This window comes from Argopecten irradians, chromosome 9 (genome assembly GCF_041381155.1).
Source record: "Argopecten irradians isolate NY chromosome 9, Ai_NY, whole genome shotgun sequence".
Taxonomy (NCBI): domain Eukaryota; kingdom Metazoa; phylum Mollusca; class Bivalvia; order Pectinida; family Pectinidae; genus Argopecten; species Argopecten irradians.
The window spans coordinates 24,726,868-24,742,544 of NC_091142.1; the positions used below are offsets into that span (position 1 = coordinate 24,726,868).

The window sequence follows — 15,677 nt, forward strand, 5'->3', positions numbered from 1 at the left end:
TTATATTGTTTTTCAGATACAAATAGAGGACATCGAGAATCATATATAATAATAAATTTTGCCACTTTTAACATGACTGACAGAACCACAAAGTACAGGTCTTAGTTATAATATTCATATTTATTTTACATACCTACAATTATGTAAGTATGTTGAATAAATTAATTTAATAAAAAATGTCTTTTTTTTTTAATTTCACCTATATGTATTTAACATTTTATTGTTTTCACAAGAAGAATGAATGGTGTAATGCCATAACTATGTAAATGTCGGAAAAGAAATATCCATTTTAGATATGATATGTGAATAGTGAATATAGGTTGTAAAAAAAATTATAAATCATTAGAATTCCATTTCACATCTGCTTCAGACTTCTGTATCCAGTTCATTATTATACATAAATAATTAATCATTGCATGTTTAATTTACTCCGCCTTACAGCTAACAAGTATATACCAGGTATATATAAAGAGCCATCAATCATGACACAACAAAAGTGCTAGCAAGAAATTTTGTTGTTGTTGTTATTTTTATATATATATATAATATATAAATTTATATATGTACATTGTATGTGAAAGGTACTATATATTAGAGATTTTGCACCAGAAATTGCCTTCATTGGCATGAATAAGAAATTTAATCTAGACTATTCCTATACATGTGTAATATGGTTCTGGATCAGTATTAGGTACAGTAGTTTATCTGTAAATTTGAGATCCAAGATTGGAACTCTTGTCTTGTCATGTATTTGTCTGCTCCTCTTATATTACACATGTACAGTTCATGTCTATATCTCCAACATGAAAGAAGCTAACACAATACTGCATTATTGATTTATTTATTTCACATAATAGAATTTCACCCAATAACATACACCAGGTATATATGCCTCTTTCACATTATGTGTATGACACATGTCCAAGAAAATTTTACACCATTATGATAAATTAATTGTTAGAGTACCAAAACTGAAAATGTTTTTGGTCACAGAATTTTCATTTCCTCTTGTACACACATGTTGAACACAAATTTGCTCCTGGAGTGGTTCCTAGTCGAATAATACTGTGATGTGCCTGCAGCCATTCTGTAACAAAAATATGAGAACATACATGTACAGATATGTATATCATTAGGCCTTTCATGTGTCAAAGAAATATGATTTGTTACTTTCATAAATTTTACAACAATATCAGTTCAGAAAAAAACAGAGATGAACAAGTTTCCATTCTTTTCTAATACCCTAACCTAGTATCATTTATAAATCATAGACCTGAAATCTGATAAATGAATATTAATGTGTGCACATTGTACATGTGTGGAGGGGCTGATGGGAATATTACCTGAGTGCAATGTACAATATTTTAGCTATAGAATAAGTGTTTAACAAATTGTTAATATATTGCATTTGATAATTGCGTTTATAATTAATGTAATAAAAATGTAAATGTACTTACATTTAGAATGTACCTTATTTACTGCCGTCAGTTGGAAGATCTTGCCACTTTGAATAACTTGTTAGCCTAAGACTGTAAGATATTCTGAACAGTGTCAGTTAGTATTACGTACTAGTATTTAGAGGCAGTTACGTGAATTCGATGTAAGACAGGGCTCATTTTCCGCAACTGTATCACCAAACACACTGTCGTAATTTATCAGCATGATCATTCTTTCAACATTCCAGGGCAGCTGTCAAGTTTATAATCTTGAGCTCGACTGCCCAACTGCAAGTTGGTCTGTCTGTCTAGTCACCAGTCAGTTTGCTTTTAAGTATTAATTAGGCCTAAAGTTCCACGATAAACTAAATCTTGGTGTTTCATGTTTATCTTTCTTCTAGTGTCACATTACACAAGTGCACTGACTCTATATTAGTCTTCCTACGGACGGAGGTGGGGGGTCTCACCACCTTTGTTTGGGGAAAGACGTCACTCTCACCACACACATGAAAACTCGACCGACATTGTTTACATTTCCGGTCATTGCGCCGATATACGATATGTCGTAAAATGATACTATTCTTCACTAAAACTAAAAATAAACACTTTGGACTTCATGGAAACATCATATTTAGTTTATTTTTAACAGTAAACACCTTAATAACCAAAAATATTTTAAAAATTGGTTTACGTCATAGAAATGTTGCTAAAGAGTTACGTCCCTTTGTTCACGTCAAAATCCTCACCAGAAAACTACCTTAAGTGAATTGAGTGTATGAATTGCTTCCCAGAGTTGTTAAGTTTACCTAGCTGATGCACAGTAAGATACGTGTAATTCTATTTCCAGGATTCATCAGAAAGAAAATCTCTATCGAAGACAAAAGACCATCTTCCCAATACATAGGTGTACTTGGAGCCCTGATGTTGACCTTTGCGTTACTAATCGTTTTTGGTCTGGATCTTGTAAACGTTTGGCAATTCTTCCAGAACAAAGTGACGAAGGTCCAAGTCAGACCGAAACTGTCTACCACACGTCTGTAAGCGGCTGTATTTTGTGGTATGAAAAATATTTTAAGTTTGTAATAATTTCATACGAGATTTTATGAAACTCGACAGGGCTAGGTCGTTTCATACAATCTCATATGAAGTGAACACTCATTTCTTCGAAAAAGATAGGGTGCTGTACAAATCTTGTATATTATGATTATAGATTTATCTGCCAGTTGACAGGCGTATGGATTAGTGATATATTAATTTTTAAACAATTATAAAGGACACTATCGTGATTCTTTGGCAATAAATATAGCACCTCCTACCCCCGCCCCAAGAATGAAAATTGTTCTCATAATATTTGTGTTCTGTTGGTTTTTTTATATATCTATGTTGTCATTTGATTTTCACAAATAAAAGTCATTGTGACATTCGTTGCTTTGTACCTCTATGATACATACATGACCAGTTTTGTTACGATAATGGTATTTTTATTATTCATATAGATCTACTGTATCCGTCAATCAATCTTCAATTATTGTGTAAAGAGTGAATATCAGTTACAGCACTGTGATAGTATACCTATATCGATCAAATAGTGTAGTTCAGAAAGTTCAGCAATCCGAGATAACATCTGACCTCATAAAACATAACTTGCTATCGACAGAGCTATCCTGTAGAATAATATGTGAAATAGACACGATTTCACGCATTATTTAAGCAGGATAATAAACCCTAATAGTAGTATGAATCTGAAAATTTCGAACCCATACACGCATAGCATGAATTATAAATATGGTTAACGAAGTAACTTCCACGATACAGAATAGCTCAAAGATGACATCCCTAATTAACGTTTTAATGAATAATAAGTATCCCAATTCAAAAACGTTTTTTTAATATCTATATCAATAAACGCTTACAGCATATACACAGTCCTCACTAATGGTGACAGGCTCGTTATAGAACAGGCGAGGATTGTACGGTGAAGAGCCTCTGGATGATTCTTGTGTAATGCTACGGTTTGTCAGGAGTGATTGTGTCGTTTATTTGGATACTCCTTAATTCGTACAATGTTCAGTTGGACTGACGACATTATCCACACCTTCAGTTAGTGATTCCCACAAACACAATACACAATGTCAGGGATTTTTGTAATTTTTTAAAATTGTTTTTCAAGTTACATTATTCTAAAACAAAAATACATTGCAACATCCTTATTTCGAAATCTATTTTAACTTTACAGTTTATATTACTAATTAACTGGGTGATTGGAGTTATTGTGCACATCATGCAAGTGTGTAGGCTATAATAGTAATTTCAATATTAAGCGATCGTCTTAATGTGCCAATCCAAAAAGCCAATCGTGCTACTCATTTCTCACTCAAAATAATTGTAAGTGCAAAATTAATGCATGACATTATGAGCAAAGGATATGAAACAGAACTAACAACAATACATTAAGCATGCAGTCATCGGGATGGTCATTCCTTCATCGGGATAACTGTTTAGCCAAATTTTATTACAGATTTGTATCATAAGTATCAACGGTTTTAATTTTGGTTTTGCAATAATATAAAAACAAAACACATTCTGTCTTCGTTTGATGCTTACAAGCATTGCGAGAGGTGGAGGATAATGTTTAAAACGTGTGTTTGGATTACTTTGGAATGTTTAATATTATTGACGCAATACCATCGGTCTGGGAAGGTACAAGGCACGAAGAGCACTAACCTTCAGTCACCATTGATGACGCGCAAAGAAAATCTGCATAAAGAAAGGAAAGAAGGAACCAAAGGTATTGTTTAAGTATTATCAAGTATTATTATCAAGTAAAAAGTTGTTGTTTTTTCAAATATTTATGTGTTTATTTATTTATTAATTTCATAATATTTACCGATTTGCCGTACCAGCTTGACATCAGATATTCAGTTTTTATTATTTTTTTAGTATTGTTTACAGACGTGTATCAGCATAATTACATCTAAGATAGATTAGACTAAAAAACACACACACACACACACATATATATATTTTTTAACAGAACAAATATTTCATTTCCCCTGCTGAAGAGTGAAGTGTATATACAATGTACATTTATGTAATATATAATACAACACATATTGACTCGCGATATAATAACAAATATATAAAATTCAAATAAATAAAGGAAATTTCTGTTCGAAATTTAATTTCATTATTGCATTAATTTGTATTTATCATTTATTTGGGCAGGAAATAAAGAACAATCTGAGTCTACCGTCGTCATAAACTACAGCTTAACAGTGTATTGAGATTGCACTCAGATTTTGTGTCACAAATATATATCTCCATAGTATATAACTTCTAATAAGTCATTGAATAGAGTATCAAATCGTGCTGACAACCGTGTTTGTATAAGCTTCTATTTATATCAGAATTTCTTTCGTAATTATTTGTAAAACTTTCTCTTCAGAAAAAAAAAAATCATATTGTTTTTTGTCCTTGTTTTTTCTTCTGTGTTTGAGTAAAAGTCGACAATATAATATATCGTGTTTGTGACGCAAGCCTTTATTATCCTTCTATATACATGGATAAAACCTAAATCTATCTGGACAGGTGAAAGTAAGTACATATACTATTCATACCATGACAAATAAAACATCATTGGGGAAATCATATTTGACGCCCATGCGACCCTCGAGACTGAGGAGTGAGGGAATCATATTTTATTTTTGTGCGATGTTCCAGATGGGATCTTATGAATTTAGATTATAAAATCCTGTAAGTTGTGTTTTTGTCTTTTATGAAATAAAATTTGTCAGATAGTCGTCAACGCCACTGCCATACGACACTTCAAAAGACCGTGAACAAGTCATATAGTGCGGTATGTTCGAACTACATCCGTACGCACTATAAGTCAAGCTCCAGTCACATTAACTTCTCTACAACTTTCCTAAAACATATTTTTTTTTAATATTTGATATGAACAACATGTAGACTATGAAGCTTATTCATTAAAACAGTATAGTGCTACATGTATGCTGAATGAGTACGACGTTAACATTTATAAGTTTATGATAATTTTTACCGGAGTGGGAGCAATCATCTCTGAAGCTCGAGCAAAAACATTCATTCAGCGAAGCAAAAGGTCTGCGTACGACGAATGCCGGAGGGGTTGTACTTTCCTGGAGCTGGATGAAGTGCCCGGTTGGGAAGAAAAGGTACAGTCATAAAACAAGTGGTTTGATGAATCTCCGACAGCAAACATACTAATCTGCATTGTTAATATAACGAGAATCATAAAACAAAGAGTAGAGGTTTATGTTTATAATACATGTAATTCTATTTTTACTTCTGTTCGTGGATATTTTATAAAAGGTAGCATTCGGATAAAGAAAAAAACGGACAAAAACATAAAAGTAAAAAATAACCTTGTCCAGAGAACGTTTTGAAAAAATAAACTATTTTTATGATGTAAGAATGGAAAATTGATTGATGTGAAAAATGATGATTTTTTAAGAAGAACATTGATGTCAAAGGCCCTATTCTACACACATTGTTTAGCCTTACTGATATGTTATGATGTGATGACATATAGTTGTATTGGTTTGTTTATCACAGTGAATTTATATCATCTTAGACTCCATTGATCTTCTATGCTTTTAGATATCCCCCATACTCAATTTATTTAACCGCTGATTCCGACGTTTTGTGCTTAATATTCAGGAGTTTTATATTTTTCTAACTTTATTTTTTTCAGATGGAATTTATGAAAAATGTCAAATGTTCCTTTTACAACTGCGGTCCGACTGGATATTGTATCGCAACCAATGCTAACTATGTCCACAGCGATTTTCTGGAAGTCCAATGTGTTAGTAAGTTAGAAAGCAATGTGGCATTGTAATCAGTACATTCAAACCTGTTTATTACATGTACGATCCTCAAAGTAAATTTAACCGATCGTCAGACAGTTTAATTTGCAACCACAGCTCTTGCTTGCAAACGCACGTGTAGGCTACCTATTCAATGTGGTAGCACACACCATAAAATGCAAAGTCACGTGCAGTGCTCGGGCGTTTGGATTGACAGAATGCGATCCGTCAATATTGAAAACGGTTTATACATCCAAGTGATCTTTGGAAACCTAACAAATTGTTTGAAACAACAGAATGGGTTTTATCAAATCGATATTGTTTATATAGAAAATGCCGTTAATACAGGTTCTCCTGTATTCCATTATAACTTTAACTTTTAATTTTTATTTGTGTTTAGATAAGTTTAACGTTTTATTATTCTTTTTTCAGTAAATGGCGCGTGGGGACAGTGGAGTGACTGGGCCACGTGCCCGGTTACATGTGGAGGTGGCACGAAGATCAGGACTCGCTCGTGCGACAGTCCATCACCATCAAATGGCGGTAGTTATTGTCCCGATCCCGGTACCAGTAGTGATTGGACTACGTGTGGAAAAATTCCGTGTCCAAGTATGAAAAAACATTAACAAGCTCACGTCACATTAATTTTTAAATCAAGTGCATCACTATCTGTCTTACTACTTTAAAGGAAAATATTTGGTAATAAAAAATTATTTCTTTTATTGTTTAGAAAGCTTATGATCAATAGATTGTAGAGTGGAATCGCAAAGATTTTGTATTAGACAAGAGTCCACATGTTAGCAAAGGTGTAACTGGCAGGTGGGGTGTTAAACAAATGTCCATTTGGCAATGAAACAAAGTTGCAGTAGAGCACGCCATTATATGCACTTACATGTATATACAGGAATGACGAAAACAAGTTTTTCTTGGATACACATTTTAGAATAGTTTGCTCCTTCCTTTTTTCACAAGAGAATATTGTTAGATTCTTTGTAAAATCTTAATGAAAATGTAAATGATTATAAAATGTTGACCATAAACTTATTGCCAAGTACGGTTCCATTGTAGTTTCTGTATTATTATTTTTGATTTTAGACTTTAACGCTGGTGATGTAAATGACCTAAAACTATAAATTATATTCGCTACGCTTCTTAAAAGGAATTATTATTAAATTTTAAATACCTTCATACAAAACGATTTTCCAGTTGACGGTGTATGGGGAGATTGGAACCCTTGGAGCAAATGTTCCGTTACATGTGAATTAGGAACCAAGACAAGATCTCGAGAATGTGATAGCCCTGCGCCGGAACATGATGGCAAGCCCTGCCCTGAGGATGCCTTCAGTGCAGATGAATGTAACCTTCGGCCATGTCCAGGTAATTCCGTATCTCCTCAGAACATACCGCCGTGTATGACATTTTCTACAATGCTGAGCAGTGTGATTTATGGAAAACCTTTTGATATAGCGTGGGTTGACAAATTTAAAGTAAAATCATTATTTTTAAATTGATGCATTCTTCATTGAATTGTATTTCCCCCATAATCATCATCATACAGTTTATCCCCAATAACTTCAATATTATATTATATGGAACTTGTATGAAAATTTTAATGTGTTGTTTTTTAATAATCAGAAAATTACCCAGTAATTAGTTTAATAGAAAAAAAACAAAGGTTATTTTGCATCAAGATGATGAATTTTACGAAATTGAGATATAGTCAGTGCACATCATAAAGACGATAAAACAAATATGATTATTACTTCAGTGGATGGAGCCTGGTCGTCATGGCGATCCTGGAGCGCATGCGCCCCTGTTAACAGTGGTGTACTCCGATCAAGATGCAGGAAATGTACAGATCCTGTCCCACAGTACGGTGGAGCGTTTTGTCCGGACAAACCACTGGACTCCGAACAGTGTGATATACCACTAGGTAGGTCACATTATAAAAAATGTATTATGAGCTTTTTTGTTTCTGGAAACTCATTTATGTCTGTTGAACTGGATGGCAAACAGTAGATGTAACGTTGTAGTTTATAAGACATGCACAACGCGGCGACGTTATTTTACTCAGAACTCGGAATTGGCTCGTCATCTACATAGCATAGTCACGATCATAATATAATGCACAAGAAGAAAATATTTAAGAGATTTTTCTAACAGTATTTTTTTCCAAATCTCCAAATCTACTCGATATTGAATGCAATGAAAATAGTGTTTGTTAGGTTGTGCTATTATTATCAATTGTTCAATTTGTTTTGCAACTGATCTATTCTTTTTCATGCCTTTTAGTGTTATGATTCCTAAAGCCATTTTTATGGCGGCTTTAGTTTCGTTATTCTAACTTCTCAGGTTCTCCTTTGCAGGTTTTTAGTAACCGATTCCGGCGATTCATTTTCACGATATCTGATGGCTAGCGAAATACGCGAATTTTAATCGTACGCAAGAAGTAAGAGTTTGCAGTATGTGTTATGCGGTAGTCAGTTACTATGAAAAAAAACCCAATATTTTTACGTATTTTGTTGGTTTTGCTATCCTTACAAATTATATTATTCGATTGTTGTTGTGTGGTCATTACTAGTGTAACATACTGTGAAATATGATATATGTTCGTTCATTTCAAAATTTACAGACTTGAACATTATATATATATATTTTCCATATAATTATAACTTGGATGCAGGATTAATAATTCTATTTGCCGTTTATCTAGTTTAGAATTTTTAATTAACCTATGATATATCTATTATTGGTATAATGTACTTTATAAGATACCTTCAAGCCGAAATGTCGATGCAGACAAGCCCGTATGCCGGTGGTCAGAAACATGAGTGTGGCGGAGATAGCAGCAGCTATAGAGGAACTGAAGGAAGAATTAACCGTGGATAAAACCACAACGGCAGGTAAGTACAGTAAAACTTGCCCTAACCACTGCCTGCATGAAACGACCAGGGGCCAGTTTCATGAACATTCCTTAACTTTATGGACATCCTTAACTTAACCTTTCCCCATAGAAAAAACCTTACAAAAGTTAAGGGAAAAAATCTTAAGTTATGGATCCTTCCTTAAAATCTGTAATGCTTCTCTATGGAGAATTTGAAGTTAAGAGATCCAATCCTAAAATTTAAGGAATGTTCGTGAAACTGGGCCCAAACGACGTCCGCCAATAACGACTGCCTGTATATAACGGCCGTCAATCTATAGCGACTGCCTGTGTGTAACGACTGACTGACTGACAGCCACCTGTCCAAATGACAAGTGTTAGCGTCTTATTTTCTTTTACTATATAATGACTCTAGCATAACATCAAAGTTGTATAACGACTGGTATCCGGTATTAACGTACGTAGTTGCGTCCATTTGATTTGTACAAAGGATAAGCTTACTGTAAGTCGGCCCATTTCTTATGTGTCCTTATATTTTGCCAAACCTTCACTTTAACGCCTTTTCTTAGGTTTGTTGTCCATTGACATTTCATTTCAACAAATTTTATTGACAAAGATATAAATTCTCTCCAATGGTGGCAAAAGTAATAGTTTAAACTTACATCAATTATAGATATTATAATTAAGTTTTGAAATGAAATTTTACAACAGATAAAGGGAGATAACTTTTTTGCATACTCCATTCACACAACACACATAATATAAAATACAGCTATTATTTTAATACAAGAACATGTTAAATAACTAATTAGACCCAATGTTACTCAGATATTGACAGATAATGACCAACAGTCCATGTGTATATATATACACACTTGTCATTGCTCTCAATACTGTTAAATTTCCTGAAAATAATTGAAAATATACACATGTATATACTTTTAATAAGATATGTGTATGCTGTATATAGAATAAAACAAAGCAACAGTATTAAAACAATTGACATGTGGGGGGTCGCGGTTAACACAAGGCCGTCCGCGTCAGGGTCGCGATTTCGAACCCCATGTGAGGCAGTTGTCAAGTAATAACAGCTGGTCGGTGGATTGTTCCGGGTTACTCCGGCTTTTCTCCACCTATCAACCCGGCTCGACAATATTGCATTAAATAAGATAAAATTCAATGAAAAATATGATAACTTTAAAGAGGTTGATAAAAGATATTTTCGCTACACACCATTTATGACACATTTCATTAATCTAATAATTTCGCCTGATAAAACTTTAAAAAATTTTGAAGGATGTAAAAGATTATTTAATTGTATTTTAGTGGCAGTTCGGAAGAAAATTTCTGTCTCGGACTCTCGGACCTCCTCTACCATTATCGGAGTCCTACTTGGTAGTATCATGATGTCCATACCTCTACTCTTCATTTCTGCTATCGACTTGGTCAATGTCTACCAGTATTGGCTTGGTAGAACCAAAGTGAGACCGGCGCCATCTGCATTCAACTCCATCCCCGGAAGTCGTAGAACCTCTACAGTTTAAGTAGAAAAGATTTCAATTTTTATTCCTCTTTTATTGCACACGATATTCGCGACATTTTTTTGGGTTTTACGCACATAATTGTAAAACATTAAAGTAAAACGCATGTGTCTTAATTGGGTTAAACTATCTAATTGTTGTTTAATATGATCCACCGCCTACAGAGCATAAACGAGTCGATACTCATCACTTGAACAATAATCGGTGTTTAATCGTCTACATATATATATTAGTCTAATTAACACACACACACGCACACACAAAATATAACATAATTTAATTTTAATTCTGTTCCATACGCAATCAATACTTCATTCCATATCGGACATAGTGCCACGGGTTATTTCGGGACGCAATGAATTATTTTAATACTTCTATCTTGAAGTAAATTGATAAGCTGACACTTCTCAATGTTGGTAATGGTGTAAAGGAAGCAACTTTTTAACCGAAGAAAAATACTAATTCGTCTGCTTTTGTCTTTCATTGAGAAATGCCATTTGTCAGCGGTGGAGCATCTTTAAATAAAAAAAATACCCGTAGAAAGTGAATTAAACTTATATATATATATACTTATTATGATGAGAGGATTTGTGTAAAAGCTGGTATTGACTGTAATTTCCTTGTTTCACCTTTTGAACTTGAGGTAAGATTTTGTAATTGTCGGTGTTGTTTACTGAATACTCACTGTATATGAGAGTAAAGAGTAAAGTTCGTTCATGTACATGAATTTGTTCATCTTGAATAAAATTATGACCAAGGAATTAATGGATTTCCATTTATTATCATCACATACATGTACATGTCTATTAACCAATGACTATTTATTTTCTTTCTTAAAGAAGGGAGGAAACTCTTTAAAAGTGAACGTTTTTAAGTTTGCTTTTGCAAGGGAAATAACTCTACCAAACTTGAGACTACTGGGGAAAATATGCGCTGTTTCATATTTTACTCATGTTTGAAGTATTTGTTTTAAATTCACATTTAAATGATGGTCTAGTCACAGATATTACGGATATTTAAAGTATATCAAATATCATACAGTTTACATTGCTTTCATATGATAGTTCCTGAAACATTGAATCCCTAATATGAAATTCACTTCATGTACCAAAAAAACATGTATAGGTAAAATCCGCGTTATATTTGAACATTACTTATTAGATTCATCACGGTTGATTAAAAAGATTGTTTTGATAAAGGTAGTTAAAGGATGTTTATAGTATTATTTGTACATAGGGACAAATATGCATATATTTTAATGAGAAATATTTTTCGAGTAAACATCTTTTTTTCAATTACTTAATGTATTGCTATGAGGTACATTGTATGTTAAACCAACTATCATCTTAGTTTTGTAACATTATTTCTTTGACGACAAGAAGTTTAGAAAATAAACGTGGACATCCTGATTTGCTTTGTTTTATCATCTGTCATACAATCCTCGATACTCCAGGGGTTACTATCACTGACGTTATATATACACCCCTGGACTATCTCACAGTAAAACTGGAGGCAGTTCGGGAAAACCGACAAAAGTCGACATCCTAATTTGGTTTGTTTTATCATCTGTCATACCATCCTCGACACTCCAGGGTTTACTATCACTGACGTTATATATTTACCCCTGGACTATCTCAAAGTAAAACTAGAGGCAGTTCTGGAGGAAAAAACGACAAAAGTCGACATCCTAATCTGCTTTGTTTTGACATCTGAAGTAAATGTATTATACATTGTTTGAAATTATTCCGAATATGGAATAAAAGACACGGCGAGTCTGCTTTTATGAATTGCCTCTCAACAAAAACTCGTATTGATGGTCGCTTATAATGCTAGAAAAGATTGGAAATGATGTATGATTTACAAAGTGTACTTCTATGGGGCTGATAAACTAAGGTATTATCAGTCTCCTGGCTGCGTAATTATCCGGGCTTATCGAGTCGTGTTACAACTGTCGCCCGGATGACATAAGAGCCTGAGGTCATGATTCCTGTAAGGACTGGAGTGTCAACGTCATCTGTCGTCTGCTACATCGATACAGCTAGTTAGTTTGATATTGGCATTGAAAAAAGTATAAATTTCATATATTACTCAAAACTATAGAGTCTGAGATAATACGATGAAACAGGTACTGTATTTTTGTTTGTTCGTGTTTTAATTGTTTTGGTTTTGTGTTATTTCTTATGTTTATGTTTTGTAATGTTTTATTTGCTAGTTTTTGTTCTATAACTCAAATTGATTCTTCATGCTTCGAATGCAAGCTTTCCTGGACGATTTTGATTTTGTTACAAAGACGAACTCCCACTCTGTGCTAACTAATAAATATATAGCATTTAACCTATCTATGACGCATTTAAAATGTGTATATGCGTTATAATCACATAATCCGCCTGATATCCAGTGATTTCGCCCGTGTAATATGACGTGAAATTCTTTGTTATGTAGGTACTTGTAGTTATGTGATAAAAAGTTTCTTAAATTTGTGTTCATTTCATATAAGATTTTAGGAAAACTCATATGAAATGATCCTATATATATGTAAATATCTCCTTATATCTGATATCAAAGAAACCATAGGGTTCGCAATGATACGAACTTTTATTACATGAATTATTAACTGACAATTCACCTTTTAAATTTGTCTTTCAACCAAGACGGTTGTTAGGTGCGAGTTAATCTAACATGTACGAAACAGTAAGGATGGAACATCAATATTAATTATTTATGTAACTTTAAAGAAAAACAAACTCATCCATACAGAGCATTAACTGAAATTAAAGATGCTCCACCGTTGACGAGTGGTATGTTTTCTATTAAAAACATAAACAGACAAATTTGTAATTTTCTTTAGTTACAAAGATTACTTACTTCACACAATAACCATTATTGAAAGGTTTGAGCTTCTAATTTTAATTTCAGATAGAAATATTAAAAATAATTAATTGCGTCCCGAAAAAAAACCCTTGGCACTATGCCCTATATGGAATTAAGTCCTAATTGCGCATGCACCAAAAGCATATTAAATTAATTTATATGCATTCGTGTGTTAGTTAGAAACATCAGTCATTGTTCAAATGATGGGTGTCGTTTATGCGTTGTCGACGGTGTTTAACATATGTACATGTACAATGTACCACTATCAATACCCGATAAAATACTGTAAACCAACTTCTTTTCTTATGCGATTTAATTTTTGCGAATTTCGCGGTCAAAAGAATTCGCGAAAGTTTATCTCCGCGAAAATATATACCGATACCATATATGTTGAAGGGAATTTCTGTTCAGTGTTGAAACCACGACTGTTAATCTCCATGTATGCGGCCTTGATTTGAAATGGAAATCGACATTTAGTAGCCGCGAAAGAAAGTTAGTTTACAGTTAATGACAGGTTGTTTTTTATGAAATGAGTTTAGGAAGTTTATATTTTTGCGATTTTTTGGTGAGCAAACGTTAAAGCCTCGTTTCATAAAATCTCATATATAATGAACACGTTAAGATACCCTTTATCACATAACTTCAACAAATATATAAACAAGATAAATCATGCTCTTAATAACGTTACTTTTATCATTTTAATTAAAGGAACATCTTCCTACAAGCTAACTAAACATAAGGAACCCTTCTTCTATTTTATAGACATCAGTAAACGTTGTAATTGATTGAAATAAATTGTGGTTTTTCTAAGAGAACATGACCTCTCTCAGCGAAAGTTGAACATATATGTCTAAGAGCAGAATACAACTGTTTTATCTAATTTATAAAATACACCCGATAGTGCTTTAAAATTAATAGATGCAAACTGGTTATGAAAAGAAACATTTTTCCTAGTTTAGCTCTTAAATTTCCTATCCATACACGTAACTCTTACATTTCCTCAGATCCCTTACAGCATACTGCATTGGAAGCTAATTCAAATTAGAAGATATGCAACTCAAACAAGTATCAACTATTATAGACAGATAATGGTACACTTACATCATTACCCTTTTACTAAGAAAGCTTTACTTGATTCCTTTTGCGGTCAAATCTATCTATAAAGATCATCCAGGAGACAATTGAAAAGTGGTCTCTATAGCCAAATATTTCCATTTACTTGTCACATCTACTATGTAAACTAACCAAGACAAAGTAAAGTATATGTGGGTATAACTGACAGCCAAAACGTGACCATTATGACGTCACTAATGTTGACATGGTGACCTTAACTGATCGCCGTCAGAAAGGCTGTTTCATCTTGGCATTAATCGTCGTTGATAAACGTTTTTTTGTCTAGCTTAAACGATGTTAATCAGAGACCCAAATGAGTTAATAATGTAAACATAAGATTAAACTACTTCCTATGGCTATAGGTCTATATTGATGCCAGGGCCGGCAGACAATCATCTCATAATGCGCATTATGAAGATTGTCTGCAAAGCCCTGGTATCTATATAGACCATAGATGCCATAGGAAGACAGTTTAATGCTTAAATATTCTTTGTACAAAGGTCACCTTGTGCCAAACATGATCATTTGGAGCCCTGAACAATGTGGTCCTAATAGGCATGAGCGTTATACAAAGGTGGTATCTAAACTGAATATGTTAAATATTCTAATAATCCTAAAATAGCCGTGATAAATAGTAGATATTTAACATTCTAACGCCGAACCTTTCATGCAGTTACGTGTAATATCCCATTAAAGTTCTGTCTTCGTGTATTTTAAGTACTTCCGATCCATCTCTTCTCCCGTTACTACAGTTATCGCTGATCTACTACTCCAAAATAACCAACAATAAAATTTTCTGATGTGTCAAAATTTAAATATTTTATCTAATTATTTCTTCTTTTGATCACTTACAGATGTTGATTTACACGCATTCGGCATTCGCTGCACGTGGCCGAGTCGAACAGACATCTACTTTTCTCTTTCAATGGTCGCGATTCAAATCAATATGTTTCGTATGGCCCAGTGCAAAAAAACCAACTAACCAACA

The 15,677-nt window shown here is 33.4% G+C and overlaps 1 protein-coding gene and 1 long non-coding RNA gene across 2 annotated transcripts; one reads left to right on the forward strand and one right to left on the reverse strand.

Moving 5' to 3' along the window:
• Nucleotides 1-824: 824 nt before the first annotated feature.
• On the reverse strand, nt 825-1,838 carry LOC138331850 (uncharacterized). The gene is made up of 2 exons (XR_011209730.1): nt 1,458-1,838; nt 825-1,087 (listed from the first exon to the last, which is right to left on the reverse strand). It is a non-coding gene; the product is annotated as an uncharacterized lncRNA (long non-coding RNA).
• A 3,405-nt stretch (nt 1,839-5,243) lies between these two features.
• Nucleotides 5,244-11,399, forward strand: LOC138331848 (adhesion G protein-coupled receptor B1-like). The gene is made up of 7 exons (XM_069279676.1): nt 5,244-5,629; nt 6,169-6,283; nt 6,713-6,889; nt 7,487-7,657; nt 8,049-8,213; nt 9,052-9,183; nt 10,491-11,399. The coding sequence occupies exons 1-7, from the start codon at nt 5,447-5,449 to the stop codon at nt 10,706-10,708; spliced, it is 1,161 nt and encodes a 386-aa protein (XP_069135777.1). The 5' UTR covers nt 5,244-5,446; the 3' UTR covers nt 10,709-11,399.
• The last annotated feature ends 4,278 nt before the right edge of the window (nt 11,400-15,677 follow it).